The following is a 27,979-nucleotide window of genomic DNA, read 5'->3' on the forward strand; positions in this document are numbered from 1 at the left end:
TATACAATCTGAAATCATATATCGCATTATCAGACACAACATCAATTGTACAGAATGACTTTATAGCACGTATGAAACTTACTCTGTTTGTTTCTTGATGAAACCTGATCTGAGGACAGTAGCGTGTGTTTAATCCCGACTCAGCCATGAATCATATCGCTTGTTTGACATTCCTCTGAGGAAAGTCACACTCCACGTTCCTTATGTGCTCTTGAACGTCTGTTTGCTGTGCATCTTCTGAAAAGGTTTTGTTGACTGACTGTTCCAGAAAAAGTAATGCACTTGCTTGTTTGGATTATAGGGGGGTTACGTCCCTACATCCCCCCCCTTGAGCACTGAGCATTTATTGTAGTTTGGAGTTTCTTCCCAAAATAAGAAAATGAATATTGAGAATTCTCGACTGGATTGCATTGCAGGGGTTCGGGTTGTCTCTAGGTTGCTTTATGGCCAAGAATTGCAGGAATCCTCTTTTCAAATGATAGTACACTGGATTTTGTATCTTATTAGGGGTGCTAAAGGCACACCTTAAGCAAAAGTAGATTTATTTCTGGTCTCAAAGTGTATCAAGATTGCCTCGAAATCAACCTTTAGACATTACACGCAATGATCTCATGGATCAGGAAGATTTTGCCGTGTACGGCGATAAACAGGTGTTTAGGAAAGTGCTGTTTGGGCTTTTGTTGCTATTTAGTGTTTTGGGAGAAAATCAAATCAAAGGAGCCTTTAGCCGTTTGTACCCTACTTAGTAAAGTAAAAGCACCCCTCTCCTCAACAAGCCTCATGAGGTGCCATTATATGTCTGTAGCACATGCGGTGTGGGACAAGTTATGAGCTGAAATGCTTTAGTGAGGCGTAGGTATTTTAAATTCAATGAGATGGCATTTACCTCTTACGGAAAAAGCGAAATCTCGTAATTTCAATATTTAAAGCTTAAGGCCATGTCCACACTAATAGGTGTTCTCTAATTTTTGTGTGAATCTCTCAGCTCTGTAGGTCCATACAATGCAAGTGAATGGGTATCAGAACTTTGAAGCTCCAAAAAAGAACATAAAGGCAGCACAAAAGTAATCCTGTGGTTAAATCTATGTCTTGAGAAGTGATATGATCAAGGCTGGACTGGTAATCTGGCATACCGGGCATTTTCACAGTGGGCCGACGCACTTAGGTGCTAACTGGCCATCGATAGAACCAATCGGGCCGGTGGGTTGTCCGCGAAACGTGCTGAATGGGCCGCACTTAGCCAAAATAAGCCAACGCGTTTAGCAGAATGGACCACATAATGGCGCCGCAATATGCAGAAAATGACAGCAACCCCCCCCACCAACCCCCTCCACTAAACACCTTTTAGCTCAACCGTTGGGCCAGCTGCCATGTAAAATCCCGGGCTGATTTCTCTTCCCAGTCCAGCCCTGTATATGATAAGCTTGGGTTAGAAACAGATCAGAAGTCATCCAAAACTACTTTCAAACAGACCTCTATTGCTCTTCTTCCTCTACTTTTTTTTTTTTGCAAATTCACATTCTTCATGCATATCCCCACCAACCACGCTTTTGTGCAATTAGGATTTATTTATCCTTTTCCTGGGCTATATCCCTCCTTTTTTCTTTCTCCTCACTGCCCAATAGGCGGTGATCTGCACGAAGAATGCAAATAGCTAAAAAACAATAGAAGAAGACCTCAGTCCAGACGCGAACGCACATAAGAGGTCTGGTGGAAAGTGGAGGTTCATAATTAAAAAAGGACATTAAAATGTATCTGTTTCTCAACCACACCTCTCATATATCGCTTCTAAAGACATGGATTAAACCACTGGAGTCTTATGGATTACTTTTATGCTGCCTTCATATGCTTTTTGCAGCTTCAAAGTTCTGGCCACCATACACTTGCATTGTATGCACCAAAAAAACTGAGATATTCTTCTAAAAATGTTTGCTTGTGTTCTACAGAAGAAAGCTATTTGGGATAGCACGAGTAAATTAAGTAAATTACAGAATTTTCATTTTTGGGCAAACTGTCCTTTTAAGGCTGTAATGCACCATTTGTAAATGAATTGTACAAGAACTCCTGTTACATTTTGTCCATTTTATCTCGGAAAAAGAGGAACGAATCAAACTTTTTAGTCTTTCACTAAAAATGACTTAATTCTGGACACATCCATTAGGCCATTGTGTTATGCTTAACAGTGATAATTTAAGGAAACAGAGTGATTTCCTCTGAAGGCTAACAGGAAATGTGCTTAGCTGCTTCTGCCAAATGATACAGTTATAAGAATTGCAGTATGTCTCATGTTTGAAGAGATAATGTTCATTTGTCACGATGCACTCCTTACAGACACATGAACATGCTTTTGTAAATTATTTACTAAATATTAAATAATAGGTTTATGGATAGGGGATAGAAAATGCCATTAACACAGTATAAAAAACAATAGAGGTAAATGGAAAGTCCCCACCATAAACAAACCTGAATTTCTAGTGTCCAGTTTGTCTCCTGTAAGTGTACACACACTCAAACAAAACAGCGGCAATCATGTGATTTGATGGATGGCTGTTGGGGTCAGAGGAGACCCAGAGATCACTGCGTGTATATTTCAGCCATCGGCTTGTCGTAGGATATATATGTGGAGCTGTCAGTAATATACAGGGTGACGGGGAAGACAGGATCCAGTGTCAAAAAAAGGTTTTCTGCATTTGACCTTTATTCCAAACCATATGATTCAACGTTTTGCCTTTTGAAACAGTGAGTATTTTAACATTCGAAAATTGTCCCCCATTCACTTCCATTGTAAGTGTCTCACTGTAACTTCAATTTTTGCTTCTTTTTTTTTTAAAGAAAAGGAGGCATGAATCAAGATTATTTTGTGGTAATCAACATTATGCCACAGATGCTTTCGACTGAGCTTAACTTGTATTGAACCCGGAGCATTCCTTTCTAAGGGGGAGACTTGTAGCGTTTAATGTTTTGTTGTTTTGAGATTTAGAAGAGTTTCTCTTATGTTGGAGTTTTGGGGAAATTTTGTGAACATAATGGTGAAGAGTGGAGCTTGAGCTTAGCTTGAGGACAGGTACATATTAAGAATGCTCAAGTCTGTTGCTTTACTCACTGAGCAATTGCTATGCTAATTGTAGTTTAGCATTTTCTATTAGCATGCTAGCATTCATTGTACTAGCTAGTTATTAATGGAAAGAGATACATTTGAGATTTATTTTATTTTATTTAGTTGGGTTTCCTCACTTCAATTATTTTCCATTCAATTCAACTTGATAGAGTGTTGGACTTCGGACTTGGAAGATCGAGGCTTGAGCCCAGGCAAGCATGCTAACTGATACATGAGGCAAAAGTGCATCACAAAATAACGAGGTTGCTTCAGAGATGTGCTCTTCATGTCGCATTTGCTTTTAGGATACTATTTGTTAGGTTTAGGTGTTGTCTTAATGTAAAGATGTCTGTTTTGTTCACCTCCGATTTGCTTTTAGGACACTATCGGTTGGGTTTAGGTTTAAGTTTTAGGTTAGGGAGTTATGTTTTACTCATTAAAACATTCATTTTATTTACCTTAAAAACCTTGTCTGATTATGACACAATTTCACTCGCTTTTGGCGCCCCTCGCTGGACATTTCACTGGAAAACGGCAGCCAAATGTGCAACGAAGCACGTAATGTTTTTAAATTATTTTTTTTGCAAAAGTCACAAAGACTGTAAATATCCCTGTCCTTTTTCTCAATATAATGACGGTGGATGGTGATTCTGCTTTAAAGCTTCAAAAAAGGATGTAATGTATAATAAGAGCAACTTGTGTGTATATTTCAAGTCTAAGTACTTGACGTTGCACATTCCATGAGTGCATGAGAGAAGCTTATTCGCTGTGGCTTGCAGGTTGCATGCAAACATAAATGTGAGTCTGTGAATCTGCCCCTTTAAGGGCAACTTTTTTGTATATTTTGTCTGAAAGGTCACAAAGATACATTTCATGTCTGGATTTTGTGGTATTTCAAACATCTTAGGGCCCTTGTCCATTAATGTACTCCCCCTATGCTGTGTGTATACGTATATGTTTAAATGTGTATATGTGTGTGTGTGCATTCTTGACCCCTCTTGACACCGACAGGAATGTCCATTAACCCCACAGACCCTCACTGCTGAAACAGCAGACTAGCTAAAACCAGAGACTATAAAAGAGGATTTGGGTTTGAGGGTCGGAGGACTCTATGAATATGATCCTGAAAACTTCCCTCCAAATGACTACAAACTGTGCCAGGCATGACTAGTGGACACCTGTCTGTCTGTCTGTCTGTCTGTCTGTCTGTGATATGTTAAATAATATTAAAACAAGGGCTTTTTTCAATAAACTGGATTTGGTGCCTAGATTGTGTAATTTGTATAATGCTGTGTTTTAAGCATTTCTTTAACATGTCTCACAAATATATCACATCTCAGATGGCATGAATGGCTGTTATGTAAAATAAATGTATTCGAACACATTCAAATATTAAGTCCATTTGCCTGTGACCGAGTGATAGACCTATAAATCGTCCAGGCCGATGTTTGGCCATTTTGCGATTTATCACATCGCATTAAATAAAGTGACACGTTGCTTTTGTACACCTCTACTGTCCCTGTATTGTGAGAAATCAGGAGTAAACATGTGCAAACTTCAGGGAGGAGTCACAGTGCATGATGGGCATTGTAGGTCTATAGATTTTGAGGCCAGAGACTCTTTCGCAGAGACGAGTCACTTTTATTAAAATGAATGGGAGAAATTGGAACGTCCAACCAAGAAGCTCGAGCACCCAACAGTCAATGGATTTAAAAAAAAAGTCCCACATTGTAGGTAAAAGAGCCAATAACCTTTTAGATACAGACATCGCCTTTCAATCAACTCGCTAACGTGCATGCAACATTCGTTGAGAGAAACGTGGTTGAATCATGTGTTAATACACACTGCACTAATACTTTGCTGCTTTAGGTGAGACAGTGGTTATTCTTCATTATTCATATTGGCTGCCATGTTGATGGAAAAACAGATCATGCATATTCATGTTATTGATTCTTTGTTATAACTATGACATGAAGACCTACTTTCTAAATAACTGTTTGTTTTTAACCACTCCACAGAGTTCATATTAGCAAATTATAGATTTGGCAAGTCATTTAGGACATCTACATTGTGCATGAAAAGTAATTTTTCCAACAATTGTTTACATATATTTTGTTTCACTTTTAATTGACTATATCACAATTCCAGTGGGTCAGAAATGTACATTCACTAAGTTAACTGTGCATTTAAGCAGCTTGGAAAATTCCAGAAAATTATGTCAAGCCTTTAGGCAATTAGCCAATTAGCATCTCGATTGGAGGTGTACCTGTGGAAGTATTTTAAGGCCTACCTTCAAACTCAGTGCCTCTTTGCTTGACATCACGGGAAAATGAAAAGAAATCAGCCAAGACCTCAGAAAAAAATTGTTGACCTCCACAAGTCTGGTTCATCCTTGGGAGCAATTTCCAAATGCCTGAAAGTACCACGTTCCTCTGTACAAACAATAGTACACATGTGCGTACACCATGTGACCACGCAGACATCATACCACTCAGGAAGGAGAAGCATTCTGTCTTCTAGAGATGAACATAGTTTGGTGCAAAAAGTGGAAATCAATCCCAGAACAACAGCAAAGGACCTTGTGAAGATGCTGGAGGAAACAGATTGACAAGTATCTATACTTGTCCACTGTAACACAAGTCCTATATCAACATAACCTGAAAGGCTGCTCCAAAACCACCATAAAAAGTCAGACTACAGTTTGCAAGTGCATATTGGGGACAAAGATTTTACTTTTTGTAAACAACTTATCTGGTCTGAGGAAACAAAAATGTTACTGTTTGGACAAAATGACCATCGTTATGTTTGTAGGAAAAGGGTGAGGCTTGCGAGCCGAAGAAAACCATCTCAACCGTGAAGCATGGGGGTGATAGGATCATGTTGTGGGGGTGCTTTGCTGGAGGAGGGACTGGTGCACTTCACAAAATAGATGGCATCATGATGAAGGAAAATAAGGTGGATATACTGAAGCAACATCTCAAAACATCAACCAGGAAGTTAAAGCTCGGTCGCAAATGGGTCTGCCAAATGGGCAATGACCCCAAGCACACCTCCAAAGTTGTGGCAAAAGGGCTTAAGGACAACAAATTAAAGGTATTGGAGTGGCCATCACAAAGCCCTGACCTCAATCTGATAGAACATTTGTGGGCATGTGTGAGCAAGGAGGTCTACAAACCTGACACCATTAAACCAGTTCTGTCTGGAGGAATGAGACAAAATTCCAGCAGCTTATTGTGAGAAGCTTGTGGAAGGCTACACAAACTTTTTGACCCAAGTTAAACAATATAAAGGCAATGCTGCCAAATACTGACAAATTGTATGGAAACTTCTGACCCACTGGGAATGTGATGAAAGAAATACAATCTGAAATAAACAATTCTCTCTACCATTATTCTGACATAAAATTAAATGTCAGAAATTGTGAAAAACTGAGTTTAAATTTATTTGGCTATGGTGTCTGTAAACTTCTGACTTCAATTGTATATGTTTTTATCAGAACTCAGACCCATTGGACGCATCCATCCAGAGCTGTCTGCATGTCCTCTACCCACCGTTTGAGGTCACGGCCCCAACTGTCCTCAGCCAGCTCTTCCGGGTCATTGATGGACATTACCATGGAGACGCCCTCCGGTGTCTGACCGACTTCCTCATCCCTGCCAGACATCTTCTGGAGAGTGTGCAGCAGGCGGCCTGTGTGAGTACTGGAGGGAAAAAATCATTGTGGATCAGACCAAATATATTGGATAAGTAATTAAAGCAAAATAGATGTAAGATTTATCTAAAAACAAGACTTATATATAAAAATATATATTTTTACTGAAAAACAAGAAGAAAAAAAGTAAGAAAATTGTTTGCAGTTTGTATATCAATGCTGTAAAATGCCAGACTGATCTCACTGGGAATTTGGCAACAGTAAGTTGAAAGTTCTTCTGAACTCGAATCACTGCTCCCAGTGGCCAAAGCTGGAAGTTTTGTTGAATGTATGTACAGGTGTGAGGTCCAGTTTCAGAAATGTTCACAGAGGGGCGCCAAAAGCAAGTTGTATTTTTAGTTATAATTGATACAATATAGTCAATAGGAATGCAAATGTTATTAATAATACCACCTAACCCAAACCCCAACCCGGAACCTTACCATCAGTTGAATACAAATTTGAATTTAGAGCAAATTCTACCTCACCATTGTCTTTGTAAACGTGATTACTTCCTGGTTCCCATGGGACCAGAATCTATGTTTCGGAGGTTGCTAGCGCAACTCTCTATCAGTAGCACTAGAGGGGAAGGTAATTTCAATTTTTTTTTGATGAAAACATTTCTGATGGGGGATGGCACTTGTCAGTAATACGGCAGAATCGTATTCATTTCAGGGTACATGAAATTTCAGAAGCAACCTTTAAAATTGTACCTGTGTGATCATGTTGAAAATACACCCATTACACTAATACTTAGAGTAGAACAATATAGATAGAACATTAAAGTGGCAAATGTTACTGACATCCTTTCTTTGAAAATCCATCATCTAGATATCTAAACTTGTGTTTAAGTAGATCCTTTGTATGTCCTGAACAGGCTCCGTACTCCGAGAAGGTGTTCCGTTGTGCTGGCTGGCCCTTATGTTTACACAATCGGATTGTGATCCAGCTCGCTGCTATTAACCCTCTGCTGCTCAGACCAGGAGATTTCTACCTGCAGGTTGTGCCTTTTGGGAACCAGGCCACCCGCATTGTGGTCCAGAGCCTTATTAATGAAGAGGAACGTGAACTAGAGGAGATACAAATATCTGAGACTTCTTACCCCAGTATCTTCAGCAAGAACTGGCTCAGGGATCTCAATGCGGGACGACATGGAACGCCTCTCACTCGTTGCATCCTCAAAACCGAGCAGGGTATAGTCAAGGTGCCCTGGGAAAAGGTGGCCACCCCTGAATTTGAAGAGAAGTACCAGAGTATGGCCTCTTCTGCACCTTCAAACCAAGAAGATTTGTCAAGTTTGTCCCACATACAGTGTGCTACCACAACCCCTTCGACTTTCTCAGTTGAGACACGGATTTGTCCTGCAAAGGATGGTATAGCTGTGTCCTTACGTTTGGTAGACAGCAGCAGTAGTTCTAGACACAGTGAGATGGACCTAGCCCAGCCTGGCATGCGTCCTGTGGGTTGGGTTTCCCCAAACACGTGGGACAGCAGAAGTAAAGGCAGTTTTGTAGGTAATTTAGATGACCCAATGGACCTCCCCAAAGAAACCCAAGGATACTCCAGGACATGGGCACAACCTCATACTCCTCTACTAAAGTCAAACCGAGCAGGTTCCTCAAGTTCTAATGGAGCCACCAGGGACAATACAGCTTGTGTACGTACCGTTAGGTTTGCAGAGGAACCCTGTACGCCATGCATGCAGAGGAAACACAGACAAGGGACCAAAGTCCAAGAGTGTCGGTACAGGAAGTCCTACATGGAGGCACAGGAGGAACTCGTTTACCCCAAAGAAAGACTTGAGCTTCCCTTTGAACGTCTTGCTGATTCTAGAACCCTTCACAGACCTGCTCTGGAAACTCCAGCTTGTAGTGATTCCTTGAAAATGTGTCAGCAGAGCTACAGCCTTGGTAAATGCTTGAATGAAGGATGTAGGGAATGGACTCAGAACATTTCTCAGGACAGGATAGATAGTGGTAAAGGAATACTAAATTTGACTCCACCTGTGGTTGGGACTTCTGAAAAATGTCACATTGTTGTCCAAGGACAAACAACCGAGGTGGACAGAAACAGCTACAAAGAAATGATTCCAAGGCTTCATGTGGTGCCAGGGAAGAAGACCACAGCTTTTGGACTTGTGTCTCCGAAGATTAACAGAAGAAGACTACAGAAGCAAGGTTCTTATTTAGCATTTGTTTGCATTCCTGGCATTGTTTGAACATGTTTTATGCACAACAATAAGGCTCTGTAGGCATTAAGGGAAACATAGACCATACACATAAACTGTTATTAATTTAATTGTTTCATACATTACGATATAAATGGTGATCAGTGTATTGAAAATAACTTTTAATCTTTCAATTTCTGTTATCGTGTCTCCCTTTTATTTTTAGTGTTTATCATGGATAAGTGATGAAGTTGGCATACAGTGTTCATTATAATGGGGCATAGATTTTGCAACTCAGAATACCCACTACTCATGAGTACTTTTAAATGAGCTACTCTTTTTACTCTTACTTAAGTAGTTTAAGTTTAAAGATCTCTTTGAACATGTTTAAATGTATGTGTGACGAGGAGGAGGGCGGGGCCGTGCCTTTATTATGGATGCCTGGCCCCGCCCTCCTCCTCGCCACAGTATGTTTAATGGTTGCTGACTGTATTATTCCTTTGAAGATGGCCCTCAGGACCCAAAAACTCTACCACCTGCGGTTACTGGACCCCAAATAAATCTTTCAGACACCTTAACCGCACAGACTGACAAAGAGAAGCCACCATCCAGATCTTCTACACCTCCTTCACTTAAAGCAGATGGCCTCCTACACTCAGGACTGCTGTGTCTTACAGGTAAATACACAAAACCCAACATCTCTAATGGCAATAGCTATTTCTAGTGTTTATTGTTTATATATTTTGAAATCATAGAATATTTTAATAAAATATATTTTTACAGAAACTACAAATCTAATTTAATATCTATCCTATTAAATGAATGGCGATGTCCAATTGTGACATTGTGTGAAGATTTGCTGAATTTCACATCACTTCATCGTATGCAGGCCATAACATGAGAAGTACCTGCAGCCTACTATAGTTGAAACTGTAAAATTCAAGAATCACATCATTAAACCCAAGTTGAAAATGGATGAACCTGGACAGCAATAACCTGATCTGTCTTCTCCAGGTGGTCAGGATCGGTCAGGCAGGGCAGTTCTGGAGATTTATGGAGATCATCAAGTCTGGGGTTCAGCTCTTATTTCCAGCCAGGAGCTCTGCAAATTAATTCTGTATCTCTACACCATCACTAGGTACAACATCTCAAATGCATACGTTTACACTCACATGGTGATGTTCACTAGTGAGACACTCATATTCTGGCCAATATTCAACATCCTTATTAATGGATACTATACAGCATTCACATAGAAAGCTTTCAAATGTATTTTGAGTAAATGTTGTGTAAAATAAATGTCCAATATCTATAAATTGTTCATTAGCCACCTTGCTATCTATATACTGTTTATTGCAATACAACTTATTAGAGCATGGCTCAAGCAACACCAAAGTTCTTGGTGCGGTTCCCAAAGAAAAACACAATCTGATATAATGTACACCTTGAAAGAAGTCACTTTGGATAAAACCCATTGCTTAACTTGTAACTCTGTTAAGGAAAAGGAGTGGTGGTGGTGTAGTGGTCCGTGGCAGCGGGGGCGTGGTCAACACTTTTGTAGACTGTTGTGAGGAAGACGGCAATTAAAGCCTTACCTTTTTGTTGAAGCCTCGTTTCCTGTCCTCCTTCCCGTGAGGGTTGTTACACTGGTGCCGAAACCCGGGATCAAAAGTGTCACACAACACAAGCACACTGGATTGGCTTGTCGGGCTCTCTCGACTGGAGGCCCTGTGTCTGCTTTTATGCCGCTCTCCTCGTGCTCACTGGAATTAGAGACAGGTGTTTAGCTCCGGTGTAAGCGCCCTTACCGCTTTCCTCTCCCGAACGGGTGCTTGACCACGCCCTCGCTGCCACATGGTCTAAACCACATAACTGGTAAACTGGTAATCAGAAGATTGCTGGTTTGATCCCCACAGCCACCACCATTGTGTCCTAGACAAGGCACTTAACTCCAGGTTGCTCCAGGGGGATTGCCCGTGTAATAAGTGCTCTGTAAGTCGCTTTGGATAAAAGCGTCTGCCAAATGCATAAATGTAAATGTAAATCTAATGTTAACTGTATGATTACTAGAAAAGAGATGAAAGACCTTGGGATGACGGTTGTGTTTGTTGCACGGAAGAAGCCAGTTCACCCGGAGTTCAGCAAAGCTCTCCTAATGGTGCAGGTGAGTATGACCACACTCCTTCCAGATTCCCAATTAATACCAAAGAAGAACCATGCTAAACAAAGAAACACTTTTCACATCTTTATTAAAAAAATATCTGCAATGCACTGAAGTGTTTTTAGTTAAAGTGTGTATGAGAATCTCAAGTCGTTTTTACAGGAAGTCACTCCTCACGCTGTGCACTGGGTTCTACTGCTGGTTAATAAGGACAGCAGCCACAGACATGAGAAAACACCCGGCGTAACGGTCAGTAGAGTTTTACTTGATTTAATTACGTGCACGCTTATACTTGGCTTCAATAGTTTTCTTCATATAAAAGTGAATGTTACCTTCTTTAAATAAAGTAACTTACCAAAATACCACTTTGCAATGTTTTGATTTCTAGCTATTAAACCATTTCTAACAGACTGTGTCTTCAATCCTTAACAGATGGAAATCGTGACCTCATTCAAGGCACTTTATAAAAAAGTGGACGCCAGTCAACTGACTGCAGCCCTACAGGGGTCATTGCCTTACGATCATGCTGACTGGATACAAATCCATCAGGTACAGTATTGTGTACAATTTTAATTAGTGCTTTACATGCATACTAATACGCTGATATCTGCCAAAAATCAGCATTTTTTAAATTCGGCAATTCAAGAAACTGTGTTTAAATGAGATTTGAATCCTTGGGATATTCTCAAGTTTGTCCCACAAACAGGGTGCTACCACAACCCCTTCGACTTTCTCAGTTGAGACACGGATTTGTCCTGCAAAGGATGGTATAGCTGTGTCCTTACGTTTGGTAGACAGCAGCAGTAGTTCTAGACACAGTGAGATGGACCTAGCCCAGCCTGGCATACGTCCTGTGGGTTGGGTTTCCCCAAACATGTGGAACAGCAGAAATAAAGGCAGTTTTGTAGGTAATTTAGATGACCCAATGGACCTCCCCAAAGAAACCCAAGGATACTCCAGGACATGGGCACAACCTCATACTCCTCTAATGGAAAACTGAGCAGGTTCCTCAAGTTCTAATGGAGCCACCAGGGACAATACAGCTTGTGTATGTACCGTTAGGTTTGCAGAGGACCCCTGTACGCCATGCATGCAGAGGAAACACAGACAAGGGACCAAAGTCCAAGAGTGTCGGTACAGGAAGTCCTACATGGAGGCACAGGAGGAACTCGTTTACCCCAAAGAAAGACTTGAGCTTCCCTTTGAACGTCTTGCTAATTTTTATGCTTTTGACATCAATACGTAATTAGTCATTCGCACAACATTTGCGCACATTGGATAAGCACGTAAGAACGGCTGTAAAGCTGTTTACTTGCAACGTGAAATCAGGGTAATGGGCCAAAATCTTTGTGTCAATCGTTTTATTCATTACATAATTTATGACGTTTCCACAATATAGGAAAACCGTTTTAGCCATTTACATGATCTACATGAGCACAATCAGCATAAGATCGTGCATTCAAAGTTTTTAACCAATCTGGCCTCAATTTTCTTGTGCATATTATTCTTGTAGGTTACTATATCAATCATTGTTTGAAAAATAATGATCTGTTTTACTTTCAAATTGCTCTAGGACCCAGATTTTACATTGGGCATCAAGTGGCAACCCAACACAGTTTAAAAATAATAATAATCGTAAAAAAATAAATGTTCTATAAAATCAAACATTGAAATGCATTGTTTTTTACCAAGCTGTGGCTCAGGTGGTAGAGCGGGTTGTCCACTAATCGCAGGGTTGGTGGTTCAAATTCCAGCCCACACAACGCCACATACCGAAGTGTCCATGGGTCATACATTTACACATTTGGCAGACGCTTTTATCCAAAACACTTACTACAGGGACAATCCCCCCCGGAGCAACCTGGAGTTAAGTGCCTTGCTCAAGGACACAATGGTGGTGGCTGTGGGGATTGAACCAGTGACCTTCTGATTAACAGTTATGTGCTTTAGCCCACTACACCACCACACCACACCACACCGAACCCCAAGTTGCTCCCAATGGCAGGCTAGCGCCTTGCGTGTCATTGGTGTGTGAATGTGTGTGTGAATGGGTGAATGAGATGCAGTGTAATGCACTTTGAATACCGCTAAGGTTAAAAGGCGCTATAAAAGTGTAGACTGTTACCATTTACCATGCAATATTAAACATCTTTTGCTTTACAGAAACTCTATCCGTTTGTATCAGACCTGCAAGATGCTTCAGCCCTGCTATCAGGAGCTATAAAGAAACTGGAAGGTGTTCATAAAATCGAAACGGTGCAGGTAATTGTTAAACATTTTTATCTGCTCCTAAATTAAATTCTCCCAGATTGGACCTACCACCATATTATTCTCAAAAGAGATTAAAATAGGTATGGCCCTCAATAAAAGTTGTGAATAACAGTGAATTGACAGTTCAGAAATCGTAATCACTTCCTGTGCTTGTTAATCAGGATGTCCAACAGTGCATTATAGAACAGAGAGCCCTGATGAAGGATGTGCTGGAAGACATCCGATTGGTTGCCTTGCAAAGAGAAGGCGGAACCATGCTGGCGAGGCTGAGGAGGGAAACTGATGTGAGGTCACCGCATTGTGAGCAGAGCCGGTAACAACACACACCCGAGTTTCCGAGTTGGGAGAAGATGTAAACATAAAACATGGCGGACAAGAGTATAGTTGAAATAGTGAATCCTGGCTTTATTAATATTTCTAAATGCAGCTACCATATTATTGCTCGCCATTACATTTACCTATATCTGTAACTATTTGATGCTTATTGTACATTTTTACACAGAGAAAACAACAAAATTCCATTATTGTAAGCTAGTTGGCTAGCATTCACCAAATAATACATGTGAACAAACCCAGTGTCCTCCATGTTTTAGCATTAGCTTGTGTTTCATATCAGGATAGTTTCTGGACATTCTTTAGCTGGATTGCATTTACACCTGGCAGTCAAATGTTATGAGGCATCTCATGTGTTTTTCCCTCAGTGAGGTGATTGATACAGTGACTGGTGTGTATAATGCACTTGAGGAGCAGGTACATGTGCTGGCTAGGAGGTCCAACATGTCCCTGCAACACCTGAACTTCCTGTTACAGCTCAGAGAAATGGAGTCCAGGTTCACCAAGGTACAACTACAGATCTTCCTGTACGCACCAAACACTTGAGTGGCCAAATAATGAAACAACAAAACATGTCAAAGAATACAACAAATGTTCATCATTGCAGTTTGACTAGTTTACAAGCGAGAATCTTTCTGTCGGACTCTCTGTAGATTAAAGAATGGTTTGACACAGAAGGAGAGAGGCAGCTTCAGCAGGCTGAATCTGTGGACGACACCAGTGAACGAATCCAGCAAACACTCCAGAGCTTCAAAGCTTTTCTTGCAGAAGCAAATGTAAACCTAAACACTGAGCAACAGCACGTCCCACTTGTAGAGTCACCTAGTCACATTGCACTTCATGGTGCAATGATGCAAACGTTATCTTTAAAAAGATTACACATCATCTCTCCTATCAATCCTGATGTGTAGTGTACTACTTTAAAATGTTAACAAAAATAATTTGTAGCGTTCAATTTCTTAGTGGTGTTCTTGTAATGTGTATTTGTGTAAATATTAGGAGCGAAAGCATCAGGCGATGATGTTGGTGTCGGATGCAGAGAGTGTGCAGGGGCCAAGCTATCCTGAGACAGAAGTGTTTTACAGCATGGTGTCCATCTTTAAATCCAGTCTGACCGACTTCCTGTCCCGAGCAGAACGGTGCTGTGATGAGCTCGGGACTATGGTGTATATCTGCCACTTTTGTGAAAGGGTACGTCTTAACAGGTTTTTGTTTGTTTCTTGGATAGTGGTTGTTCAAAAAAGTACTATACTGTACAAAACTATACAGGGTACAAAAAGGAATAGTGTATCAATGTACTATGCTCTACTTGGCCTTTTGCCTTTGAAAGTGTCGATGATGCTGAAAGTGCTCATTTTTGGTGGTGTAGTGGGCTAAAGCGCTGAGCTGGTAATCAGAAGGTTGCTGGTTCGATCCCCACAGCCACCACCATTGTGTCCTTGAGCAAGGCACTTAACTCCAGGTTGCTCCGGGGGGATTGTCCCTGTAATAAGTGCACTGTAAGTCACTTTGGATAAAAGCATCTGCCAAATGCATAAATGTAAATGTAAAGATGATATCATGATGCCACTGGCTGAATAAATAAACATGTAAAGTAATGAGGTCATAGTCATGTGACAATAATGAAGCATAATTTAGTATCATGCTAATTTAGTGGATCTGGACACTGCAAATAAGAAATAGTTGCCACCTAGTGGACTGATGTATATTTTAAGTAGTCACCATGTATTTCCTTTCCTTTGGTAATTTCAGGAAGTGATTCAACAATGACAATCCTACCTTACTTTTCAACGTTCTTGCTTAACATCCTATTAGCAGTGCAGTACCAATAGTCTGCAACAGACTGCAATAGACTCTACTTTTTCAGCCTTCCAGAAATATTTTCCCATTAATTTCTTCCATAGAGGTTTTTATGAAATCCTAATCTAAGCCATGAAGCAAACCAACCAGCTTCAAGGTAAATCGTGCCATTACAAACTTTGATTTGAAATAAAAAAGCATTTGAAAATCAGACATAAAGATGACGGTACAAGACAGTGGCTGTTTCTCAATGTGCATTCTTACCTTCTCGTGGACTCGTTCTACATCATCATCCACTGCCAAAGTTCAATTTTAGTTCCCAAGAAAGCAAGTACAGAGAATGCAGGAAATGACCTGGATGTGTCCTTAAAATCGAGGATACCGTATCATTATATATAATGCTGAAGTATAAACCAATATCATGTTTTATTAATGCCTACTTTTGCTATTTCTTAGCTTTTTGTTGTTAGTTCAGTGTAGTTACTGTTTCCAGTGTCGAAAGAATTTAGATAATTAGTTCTATACACAGTACCGTTGCTTACTAAACACAGAGTACATAGCCAGCATAGGACACCAACACCTGCAGCGCAACACTCTCTTTGCCATACGATCGCCTCGCACCAACACACCTCTCACGTGTGCATCTCGCTGTGCGCGCGCAGAAAAGCTGTCTGTTTGTGCACCTGTTGCCAATTATGTAAACTGCAGAACTCGGTACTACAGTGGCAGATGATGGACATTTATAATTAAGTTTTTTCCTCAAGAGTTTCCCGCTGTAAGCTTGCGAAAGTCTGACGGTTCGTGAGAGTCATTATACTCCTTCAACATTTGAATACAGTAATAAATATGGAAGAAACAAGTATTTACAGACTTTACTCTTTAACGTGTCACTAGTCCTGCAAAACCTCACTGGTGTGATGATATTAATGCTGTCAATGGTTTAATAATGCCAGTAGTTCTCTCACTGGATTCAAACGTGGCGTGACTGTCAATTGCACAACAGGAAGATCGCAACACGTCTCAAAACTCGCAATAGATGCGTTCTTCGTCATCCTGTCCTTCTGAGTTCGTTCTTCCAAGGTCCAAGCTACTGATATTTATAAAAACACAAGTCCGTTCTCGGCATTCTTAGAATTGAGAAACCCGCTGTGTATTTACTGTGCCATCTTTAATAAAGGAAATTGTCTAAAATCACACGAAGCACTGTAAATGACGTAATCAAATTACAAACGATGGAAAAATATAAAACTACTGGTTTAAATTTGTTGATTATAAGCATAAAAAACAAAGTAGCGCCAAATATTTAGATATATACAAATATATAAGTAGTTTGATTATAGAGAGAATGGCTCAATTGAATCATTAACAGTGCATCGTGGTCATGCAGAGCTCTTTTGGTGCACTTTGTTGGCCACAACTCTGATTGGTGGAGTGTTTCCCATCAGGATCATGGGTAGTGTAGTTCTTCACCAGAAATTCTGCTATTAAACAAAATGTTTTAAAACTTGGAAATGGACATAACGTGGATTGATGGCTTAAATAGAAGCAGATACCATCGAATAACAACCTCGAAACTCATTGTAGGTCTGTCATTAAAAGTTTTTAAGTAATTATAAAAAATGTATATGCCTATGGAAAAAGAATAATGGGAGTTTTACTTCTGGAACCCAAAATTGCACAAATTTTTTTTTTTGTCACAATATTTCTCATCTAATCAAGTATCAAACAAATCAATACTTGTTTTTAGGCTTCAGCTGTGGCCAGTGACTGCAGACAGTATTTGGAACAGGAGCAGTTTTGTTGCTCCCTGGATCAAGAGAGTTGGCTGCAGCTCCAGGCTTACCTGCAGAGGTTAGATGAGTTTTCACCAGAGCACTTCCAGGATATGAGAGTGCAGGCATGTTCTCTGTCTAGCTCCAGAGCGCTACAGGTGTGGAACACCGCTTGGCTCCACTATCAGGAGGTCAGACAACATCTGGAGGACAGACTGATGCTTCTAGAAGAAGCTCTGCAGGTTTCCCTCACAGTCACACCTGGTCGACACCGCTCTGATTGGCAGGAGATGACTCCAGGTGAGGGGACAGAGCCCGTTAGTGGATTGCCAATAGAAGAACCTGTACAACATGAGCAGGACCTACCAGTGTTTGCGTCTGATCGGTCGGAGAGCAGGGCATGTCGCGCGAGAGATAGTATCCACGGTAATGTGAGCTGCTTCAACTTCAGGTCAGACCACAAAAGCCGGAAAACGTCCAAAAATTCACAAAAGGCAAAAGAAACTAAGACAGAATGCACCCAAAAGGGTAAAAATGTTGTTAAAAAAGAAGCCCATGACCAGAAACCCATTGTAGGGTCAGGTTCTGAACATGAGATGGAACCAGCCTTCTCCCAGAACCAGCAGCAGGCTGTCCAGCGGTACCAGAACACTCGAAATGGCAGCTTTTGCTCTGAGATGCCCCGTGGAGAGAAAGAGGGTGCGAGAGATGTCACTCTGTTTGGAGACAGTTGGAAAACTGATGGAGAAAAAGCTGCATCCACCACAGGGAGCCCAAGCAGAACCATGTGAGTTATAAAAACATAAAGTAACATAAATAATTACTTGAGTAAGTGTAAAAAAGTATCCAATTAAAAAGAGTACTCAAGTATTAACTTGCTACTTTCACAAATGACATAATGGACGTTAACTCCCCTAGATTCCATTACATAATACACATTCAACATGTACTACAGAATTATTATTATTATTATTATTATTAAGGGAAATTCTGTCATCATCATGTTGTTCCAAAACTGTATGACTTTCTTTCTTCCATGCAACACAATAAGGAGATATTAGACAGAATGTTTGCTTGAGTCACTATTTACTTTCAGAAGAATTTTTTTCTATATTTTGAAAGTGAATGGTGACCGAGACTGTCAGTCCCTAACATTCTGTCTAACATATTTTGTGTTCCACAAAATACAAAGGGTCACATGGGTTTGGAACATCATGAGGGTAGAGAAATGATGACAGAATATAAAATTCTGGCTAAGATATAACTTTAAAGGGGTAGTTCACTCAAAAATGATAATGTTCTCATCATTTACTCACTCTCATGCCATCCCAGATATGACTTCCTTTCTTCTGCAGAACACAAATTATGATTTTTAGAAGAATATTTGAGCTCTGTAGGTCAGTACAATGCAAGTGAATGGGTGCCAAAATTGTGATGCTCCAAAAAGCACATAAAGGAATCATAAAAGTAATCTATATGACACCAGTAGTTAAATCAATATTTTCAGAAGTGATATGATAGGTGTGGGTGAGAAACAGATTGATATTTAAGTAAATTTTGTCTAGAAGTTCTTCTCCCTGCCCAGCAGGGGGCGATATGCAGAGACGAATGCAAATCACCAAAAACACAAGAAGACGAATGTGAAAGTGTTATGTTTCTCATCCACACCTATCACATCACTTCTGAAGATATTGATTTAACCACTGGAGTCTTATTGATTACTTTTATATTGACTTAAGTGATTTTTTTTTAGCTTTAAAATGTTGGCACCCATTCACAAAATATTTTCATTTGTGTTCAGCAGATGAAGGAAATTCATACACATCTGGCATGAGGGTAAAAGTAAATGATGAGATCATTTTCATTTTTGGGTGAACTATACCTATAAGGGCTCTTGAATTTGTCAATAAGAAGAGAGGTTTGGAAACCTTTCTAGTAACTATTATGGTGAAAATGTGAATAATGTCCCACAAGGACATTATATATAATGCTGAAGTATAAACCAATATCATGTTTTATTAATGCCTACTTTTGCTATTTCATAGCTTTTTGTTGTTAGTTCAGTGTAGTTACGGTTTCTAGTGTTGAAAGAATTTAGATAATTAGTTCTATATACAGTACCGCTGCTTACTAAACGCAGAGTACATAGCCAGCATAGGACACCAACACCGGCCGCGCAACACTCTCTTTGCCATACGATCGCCTCACACGTGCAGAAAAGCTGTCTGTTCGTGCAACTGTTGCCAATTATGTAAACTGCAGAGCAAAAGGCATTTACACTTAACGTGGATTTTTACATAGATTTATACAGTTAATCAGCCCAAAGTAGTTAAGATAGTTTTGCAATACCCCGCAAGGGCGCAGGGTAAATGCATAAATACTGCTCATGACATACGGGACGTGGGACAAAGTGCACAGATATATTGCTGTCGTAAATGTCCCATTCAATAATCTCTCAATAAATTATGCATTAATTCAATTTAAACTCAATAATGTAACAACAGGAATGCTGCCCATTGTAAATGTAGTGCGCTACCACCCACCTCTGCATGGTACTATGGAATATTGAGTAGCGACTTTGGCTCAATGTTTTTAATATATTTAAAAAATGTTACAAATGTATTTGCTGACAGGAAGCTCCATCGTATCATGGAGGAGCTCTTGATGACGGAGGTGGAGTATGTGCGCTCTCTGGCCTACATCCTGACTCACTACTTCCCCCTGCTGGCCAGACCTGACGTGCCTCAGGATCTGCGCGGTCAGCGTGGTCGGATCTTTGGTAACCTGGAGAAACTATACGACTTTCATGGACAACACTTTCAGCTGGAACTGGAGACGTGTCGGGCAGAGCCGCTGAGAGTCGGGCGCTGTTTCCTAAAACACGTAAGAACGTTATTTTTATTACATTTTTGATCATTATGCCACTTTCACTTAAAACTTCCTAAGAATATCATTTTTAACCTTTTAATAAAAATATGTGTTAAAACAGAGAGAGAGTTTTGGACTCTACGCTCTTTACAGCAAGAACAAACCCCAGTCAGATGCCCTCATCCAACATCATAAATACTTTAAGGTAAGGAGCCTTCGGTTAAAGCAGGTGACATAGATTTGGGTCTGGCTTTCATCTTTTCCTGAACCTGTCCCCATCTCTAAGCGAAAGGACACAATATGTAAAAATAATTAAAAACATAGTGGGGATGTCCCGATTGGATCCAGTACCGTGCTTGTAAAATGCTCCGATACCAAAACTGATGCATTTTGACGTACGAATAATTATCATAACATAAACATTCAGCGCACAAAATAAAAATGTTAGATCCTAGTGTGATTACTAAACCGCAAAGGCTGAGGTTTGCACGTGCTCCCTGCTTCAAATGTGAGTTCTTGTGAATGTGTGGAACCGGTGTTGTGCTGACACCAGCTGCTCCTTTTAGAAGTTCATGGCTCATTCAGGAATGAATACATTTAAATATCTTCCTCCCCTGCCAAGCGTAAGCAGATGGAGTTGGGTGACAGTATGGATTTGTCCTCCTACCTGTTGAAGCCCGTCCAGAGGATCAGTAAATACAGTCTGCTGCTACAAGAGATTCTGGAGGACTGTGTGCCGGATCAGAGTGGAGAACGAGAAGAAATCCAGGCCGCTTTAGAGATCGTCAGATTTCAGCTACGACACGGGAACGATCTGCTCACCATGGATGCCATCCTTGGCTGTGATGTTAGTAGTGATGTTACCTTTGATTTGTCCAGTCTTGGGTTTTAACATAAGTTATTGTGCATTAACAGTTAATAAAGCATTCATTATGGCTATTAAATATGCAGGCCAATGAAAAAGCTAACTTCTGTCAAAAAGTAATACATAGTTAACACTTAAAGGGACAGTTCACCCAAAAATGACAATTCTCATCATTTATTTGCCCTCATGCCATCCCATATATGTATGACTTTCTTTCTTCTGCAGAACACAAATTAAGATTTTTTGAAATAACATTTCAGCTTTGTAAGTCTATACAATGCAAGTGAATGGGTGCCAAAATGTTGATGCTTCAGAAAGCACACAAAGGCGTCATAAATGTAATCCAATGACTCCAGTGATTTAATCAATGTCTCCAGAAGTGATATGATAGGTGTGGTTGAGAAACAGATCAATATTTAAATATTTTTATGCTAGAAATTCTTCTGCCTGCCCAGTAGAGAGCGATAAGCATGTGGATCAGCAAAAACACAAGAAGAAGATTGTGAAAGTGAAAGTTAAAGTGGAGATAAAAAAAGGACTTACATATTGATCTGTTTCTCAATCACACCTATTATATAATTTTTGAAGACATGGATTTAACCACAAGAGTCATATGGATTACTCATATGCTGATTTATGTGCTTTTTGGAGCTTAAAAATGTTGGCACCCATTCACTTGCATTTTATGGACCTACAGAGCTGAGATATTCTTCTAAAATGTTTCATTTATGTTCTGAAAGTAAGTCATGATGTAAGTATGGCATGAGTGTGAATAAATGATGAGAGAATTTTCATTTTTGGGTGAACTGTCCCTTTAAGAGCCTCTGAGAAGTGAAATTGGATTTACAATTTTTCAAACATTTGTAGGTTGTAATTATAAATTTGTTTTTTTTGGTCTTGTTTCTTCAGCTAAACCTGAACGAGCAGGGCCAACTTATACGTCAAGATGACTTTTGCATAATTTTCCGTAAGAAACGGTCGCTGCGGCGAGTGTTCCTCTTTCAGGACGTCATCCTTTTCACCAAGACCAAAAAAAACAACCACGGAGATGATGTGTATGTTTACAAACTGTCTATCAAGGTATGTCTACATTCATTTAATACTCTTGATATGCACTGGACTCACAAACGTCAGAACTATTTACCCGATGCAATTTATGATGTACGATGAAAAGCAGGCGATAGGTGATGTTAAAATAATGCTTTTGTACATTTTCCAGTGGTCGTGGCAGCAGTAATTGTTAAGTTTAAATCATTTAAAATTCCTCTGATTTGAACTGTAGACTTGTGAGATCGGAATGACGCACTCCTGCGGTCAGAGCGGCCTGTGTTTCGAGATCTGGTTTAGGAGGAGACGATCTCAGGACACCTACATCCTACAGGCAGAGACATGTGATGTCAAGGAGGCCTGGACTAGAGACCTGGAGCTAATACTGTGGGAACAAGCGCTGAAGAGCAGAGGTCAGAGAGAGAGAGTACATCTCAAGAAAATGTATAGTAAAAGAGTCTAAATTAGACATTTATAGACAACGTCTAACATCTTTAGATCTACACTACTGTGGTTTATAAGTTTTGTTTTGTTGAACTGATCATTTCTGTGTTTTTAGAGTTGAGAAGACAAGAGAGACTGTTTATGGGAATGGGCTGTAAACCTTTTGTTGACATCCAGCCCAGTAATGCAGCTGTAAACGATCATCCCGTGAATTGTGATATCAAAGTAAGAGGTATTTATCAACCAATCACAGACAGACCCTTTGAATTCTCATTGACATACATAACTCATCTGTCAAAATTATTTACAATGAGCTGTTAATTTAAAGTAACATTGTAGATGCATGTAAATGTACTGATGTATCCACAGAAAATGTAGGTTTACTGAAAACGCCCAATCCCCTTGTGTCTGGCCTTCAAAGAGGAGTGTCATTGCCAAGACCAGATTCGATTGGCTCTGGCAGCAGTACATCAACCGCAGGCAGCCACTCATCTTCCTCGTCTGGGCGGGGCTCCATGTCACCAAGCACTTTCCTTGGAAAATACGGTATCGAAGCAAAAACCGTTCATCTTACTGTTTGCCACAAGTAAGATGTCATGAACCATGATTCACAAACCATTTTATTTGTGTTTTCAGACTAATTTAGTGTGAAATTGCACATTCAATGAAAAAACAAAGCGGAAAAATGTAGGGTACTAAATCAATACTAAAGTCAGTACTAAAGGGGGCTATTGAGTTACCTTCAAAAGTCTGTACTATTAAATTGGATTCGTTTTAATTGAGGTAAGTTGCTATAAATATACTGACATTAACGTACTCGCTCAGCAATATTCTCTTCAAACTGTTATTTTAAAAGCTTAAAGAGAAAACTCACCGTAGAAGTGGACAGATCACAGCACACTCATATCTGCTCTGGCGCCCCTTGTGGCAACATTGAGAATGCAGCACGTACTTGCATTGTTATGGATTGCGCGGTCTGACACATTTTGGAATGCAACAATGCATAGAGTATATTTTGGCCTTCATTTACAACATCAGCCGAAATGGAAAGTCATTGCAGGACCAGGGCATGTCTAAACATTTTGGTAAATGATTACAAAGGCAAAAAACAATTATTTGAAAGCGTGTGCACCAATTAATCATACACAATAATTTGAACGTTCTGCTCAACTAATTTCTACCTCTCGGTTTAGTTATGTTATGCTAAAATAAAATCCACTAGATGTCACTGTGTCTTTAAATAGTGTGCCTTTTCAGTCCGCCTCCTTACAGGAAGTTAGCAACAAGAAAGTCACTCCAGTCATGAGGACTTGTCAGAATTTTCAAAGGTAAGCATATTTTTGGACATATTATAGTTTTAGAGGTCTCACTGGACAGAATTATGTAACTTGATACAACAACAACAACAACAAAAAAAAACAGTCTAATAAGGATCAAATAATTTTCTAAAAGTATGCTCTACCAAATGGTTTGTTTATCATTTTATGACTATTGACTATTTGTGGGGCCTGGGTAGCTCAGCGAGTACTCCACTGGAGTCGCGTTTTTGAATCCAGGGTGCGCTGAGTGACTCCAGCCAGGGCTCCTAAGAAACCAAATTGGCCCGGTTGCTAGGGAGAGTAGAGTCACATGGGGTAACCTCCTCGTGGTCGCGATTAGTGGTACTTGCTCTCAATGGAGCGCGTGGTAAGTTGTGCATGGACCGCGGAGAGTAGCATGAGCCTCCACATGCTGTGAGTCTCCGCGGTGTCATGCACAATGAGCCACGTGATAAGATGAGCAGATTGACTGTCTCAGAAGTTGAGGCAACTAAGTCTTGTCCTTCACCATCCAGATTGAGGTGAGTAATCGTGCCACCACGAGAGCCTACTAAATAGTGGGAATTGGGCATTCCAAATTGGGGAGAAAAGGGTTAAAAATTAAAATAATTAAATAAAAAATTTGAATATTTGCTACGAAATAAAAAACTTCTGATCATTCATTGTTGTTAATATGATTTGATTTAATGTAATTTAATGTTATTCCATTATATATACACGGTATGCTGAAAACAAAGCTCAACCAAACGGTTCAATTGTCATTGAGTGGTGGTGGCGTTGTTGACTAAAGCACATAACTGGTAATCAGAAGGTTGCTGGTTCTAACCCCACGGCCACCACCATTGTGTCCTTGAGCAAGGCACTTAATCCAGGTTGCTCCGGGGGGATTGTACATGTAATAAGGGCACTGTAAGTCGCATTGGATAAAAGGGTCTGCCAAATGCATAAATGTAAATTTAGTGATTTCAAGGTAGTGATGTTAAGATAATAAATTGATGGTTTTTTTATGAAATTCATATATGCTGGTATACTAACATATTACTAGCAATATAACAGTACATAGTTTGTAATTTAGATTTTTCTTTCTGTTTTACAAACAATAGATGGACACTAAAACATTTTATGATACAAGGCCACACACCAGAAAATCATCAGGACTCTGATGCTGATCTGAGCGATGACGATTACCAAATTTAGGATCCTAATTATCAGGATTACCACACAAGCAGAATAGACTGGGGACAATTCTTTTGAATCCATGGATGAGGAGGAGGTTGCCTCAACAAACTCATCTTCTAAACCACTGCCCTCTTAGAAGGAAGGAAAAGGGAAAACACCCTAAAAACTGTTTCCTTGGCAGAGCCAGAAGACACCACTGACCCTAGTTCACCCTCAGGTTCTAACAAAGGCACTAGGACAATCTGGAAGTATGAAGATAATGAGGCATTCCAGGTTCCTGATTCAATATTTGAGCCCACTAATGCTGTAAAGACACCCTTCCAGTACTTCAAAACGCTCTTAACTGAAAAGGTGGTTGACATATTGCTCAACATACTAATCTGTACTCAGCCAGGAGTTGGGAGATCCAATCAAGACTAGCCCTGAAGAGATTTAAGACTTCCTGGCAATACTGCTCTTCATGAGTGTTTTCAGATTCCTATCCTTGGAGAACTACTGGCACCATGATTCTCGTTTCAATGTGATAGCTGAGATCAGGCTGAGAAAATATTCAAGGTTCATCATTTTAATGATAATCAGCAGTGCAATGACAGTCCAGACCGATTTGAAAAAATCTGCCCCCTTTTGAGATGCTTCGTGAGCATTGTCTCCTGATCTCATCCACTTACAACCACAGTGTGGATGAGGTCATGGTGGCATATAAAGGCATAAGGGCTGTTACTCTCCACCAATATAATGCCAACAAGCCAGACAAATGGGGGATTTAAATTGTTCTGCTGGGCCAGTTCATCTGGCCTCATCCATGACCTACTTCTCTATCAAGGCGCATCCACATTTTTCAATGTTGCCCTAAGTGAGCAGGTGATCTCAAGGGTCTAAACTGGTGACAACGTAGTGCAAAACCATAACACAGCCACGGCTTTCAGTTGTCTTCTGTGACAGCTACTTCACCAGTTTCAACTTGGTCCAGAACCTGCATGCAAACCTGGGTGTCAAGTGTACTGTCTGTACGGCACTGTCTGATCAAACCACATTGGCTCCCTTGATGACAGACAAAAAACTGATGAAGGCAGGACGTGGAGCTTTTGATTACAGGTCTGCTGAAGGGGTGATGTGGTTTGACAACATAACATGCTGGTACACATGTACATGACCCCAGCCAAGTCAAGGGGATGGTACTTTCCCTTGTTGGCATACATCCTTGACCTGTGCATCTCAAATTCCTGGTTGGTCTACAACATTGACTGTGGCCTACTGGATGAGGAAACCAATGTCTCTCAAAAGGTTCCACCTGGCAGTCGACCACAGTTAAAGTAAAAAAGCCAGCATCCAAAGTTGGCCAACCATCATCCTCCTCTCCACCACAGTTGTCGTCTCAGAAGAAACACTACACCCAAGACACTCACAACCACAACCAGATGTGTTATGATAACTGCAGACATTTGATACTTCACTCTGACAAGCGGGGTTGGTTCAACTTTTGCCCAAAGGGTGTGTCGAGATTTAATGTCCGAAATGCAATGTTTGGGGGGCTGGGTAGCTCAGCAAGTAAAGACACTGACTATCACACCTGGAGATGCAAGTTCGAATCCAGGGCGTGCTGAGTGACTCCAGTCAGGCTTCGTAAACAACCAATTGGCCCGGTTGCTAGGGTGGGTAGAGTCACATTGGGTTAATCTCCTCATGGTCACTAATAATGTGGTTCTCGCTCTTGTTGGGGCGCGTGGTGCATTGTGCGTGGATACCGTGAAGAATAGCGAGAGGGTCGTCATCTGCCACCCGGATTTAGGCAAGTCACTACACCACAACGAGGACCTAGAACGCATTGGGAATTGGGCATGCCAGATTGGAGAGTAAAGAGGAGAAAAAAACAACTGCATTGGTTTCCTGTGTTTGAATGCAAACCAGCAATGCTTAGTAGCATACCACCAGAAATAAAGTGGATCTAATTCCCCAAAAACATTTGTGCTGTTGTAACACCACACAGATGAGCAAGTCTGATTTAGTTCTTCAAAAAGTTAGGATTTTATTTCAGTTTTTGGTATTTGTAAATGTATTGATACTTTTACTATGAAGCAACATCTCAACCATTTGGTTGAGGCCTATACTAAAAAAAAACTGTGGGATCTTGTTGTTATTATTGTTCCAAGGAAATAAAAAATGCAAAGAAATACAAAATTCCATTGCTTTTTTTCTTATTGAGAATGTTAAAGGGATAAGATCAGAAATGTTTGTTAAAATGTTCATTTTTATTTCATATTGACTTTACACATTTCTTACAAAGTACATCTGAGTGTTTAAGATCATGGCAACTTTCTACTCTAATAAAAGCTTTTTGTTTTGTTTATTATACTTGTAGTTGTTCTCTCTTTTTCACAAATTCTGATCTCTTTTTCCATCATTTCTACAGCAGATATAACAGAGATGTCTGCTGAGAATGCAGCTTTATTTAGCTATAACTACCCCAAAGGAAGGAGAGCATCTGTATCTTCAATGGTTCTCCCCAGACCTTCAGTTCTTACAGTGGGTCAAACATCTCCAGCTCATGTTCTGCCGTACAGCTCGCCTGCTCTCTCCAGAGAAAAGCTCTCACCAGGGTTCAGTCCACAAACTGATGCTCACAGCCCTCTCGAGGTTTAGCAGTAAAGGCATTATATCAACTGCTCTGTTTCAAAACCTAGTGAGCTACCTACCTACACAGAATTTTTAGGCATCATAGGTGTTCTTCCGACACAAGACTAATGCTATGTTCCAGACAACTCGGAACTCAGTATTTTCACTCCTCCTACTTGACAATAATGACCGTAATGCCGCTCGAAGTCAGACCTCTGATTTGAGAAGTGAGGGTTGATCAATCAACCCTGACCTCAGCGAGAGGCACCATTTGAAGCCACTTCCAAGATGCTGGCGGTCAACGTGCACAACGTGGATTTGGGTTTTGTGAAACGTGAAAACAAGCTTTAGT

General features: G+C 40.3%; 1 protein-coding gene across 5 annotated transcripts in view; it reads left to right on the top strand.

Annotated features, from left to right (window-relative positions):
* Positions 1-27,979, top strand: part of LOC127624791 (pleckstrin homology domain-containing family G member 4B-like) — a 52,110-nt gene that overhangs the window by 21,573 nt on the left and 2,558 nt on the right. For 3 of the 5 annotated variants that reach the window (XR_007968224.1, XM_052099679.1, XM_052099681.1), the window contains exons 2-22: positions 6,594-6,791; positions 7,666-8,965; positions 9,462-9,632; positions 9,970-10,093; positions 11,026-11,119; positions 11,279-11,365; positions 11,549-11,665; positions 13,280-13,378; positions 13,549-13,700; positions 14,089-14,227; positions 14,374-14,496; positions 14,720-14,911; positions 17,268-18,079; positions 19,926-20,175; positions 20,282-20,365; positions 20,783-21,007; positions 21,935-22,105; positions 22,308-22,485; positions 22,632-22,748; positions 22,886-23,062; positions 27,425-27,648. Coding sequence is in view for 4 of the 5 variants with exons in the window: in XM_052099679.1 (XP_051955639.1) it covers positions 6,594-6,791; positions 7,666-8,965; positions 9,462-9,632; positions 9,970-10,093; positions 11,026-11,119; positions 11,279-11,365; positions 11,549-11,665; positions 13,280-13,378; positions 13,549-13,700; positions 14,089-14,227; positions 14,374-14,496; positions 14,720-14,911; positions 17,268-18,079; positions 19,926-20,175; positions 20,282-20,365; positions 20,783-21,007; positions 21,935-22,105; positions 22,308-22,485; positions 22,632-22,748; positions 22,886-23,062; positions 27,425-27,648 (5,034 nt within the window). In the remaining variant the exon portion in view is untranslated. Of the gene's footprint in view, positions 1-6,593; positions 6,792-7,665; positions 8,966-9,461; positions 9,633-9,969; positions 10,094-11,025; positions 11,120-11,278; positions 11,366-11,548; positions 11,666-13,279; positions 13,379-13,548; positions 13,701-14,088; positions 14,228-14,373; positions 14,497-14,719; positions 14,912-17,267; positions 18,080-19,925; positions 20,176-20,281; positions 20,366-20,782; positions 21,008-21,934; positions 22,106-22,307; positions 22,486-22,631; positions 22,749-22,885; positions 23,063-24,938; positions 27,388-27,424; positions 27,649-27,979 lie in introns of those variants that run through there. The other 2 variants (XM_052099682.1, XM_052099680.1) reach the window with 2 other exon arrangements.

This window comes from Xyrauchen texanus, chromosome 31, assembly GCF_025860055.1.
Source record: "Xyrauchen texanus isolate HMW12.3.18 chromosome 31, RBS_HiC_50CHRs, whole genome shotgun sequence".
In the NCBI taxonomy this organism is placed as follows: Eukaryota; Metazoa; Chordata; class Actinopteri; order Cypriniformes; family Catostomidae; genus Xyrauchen; species Xyrauchen texanus.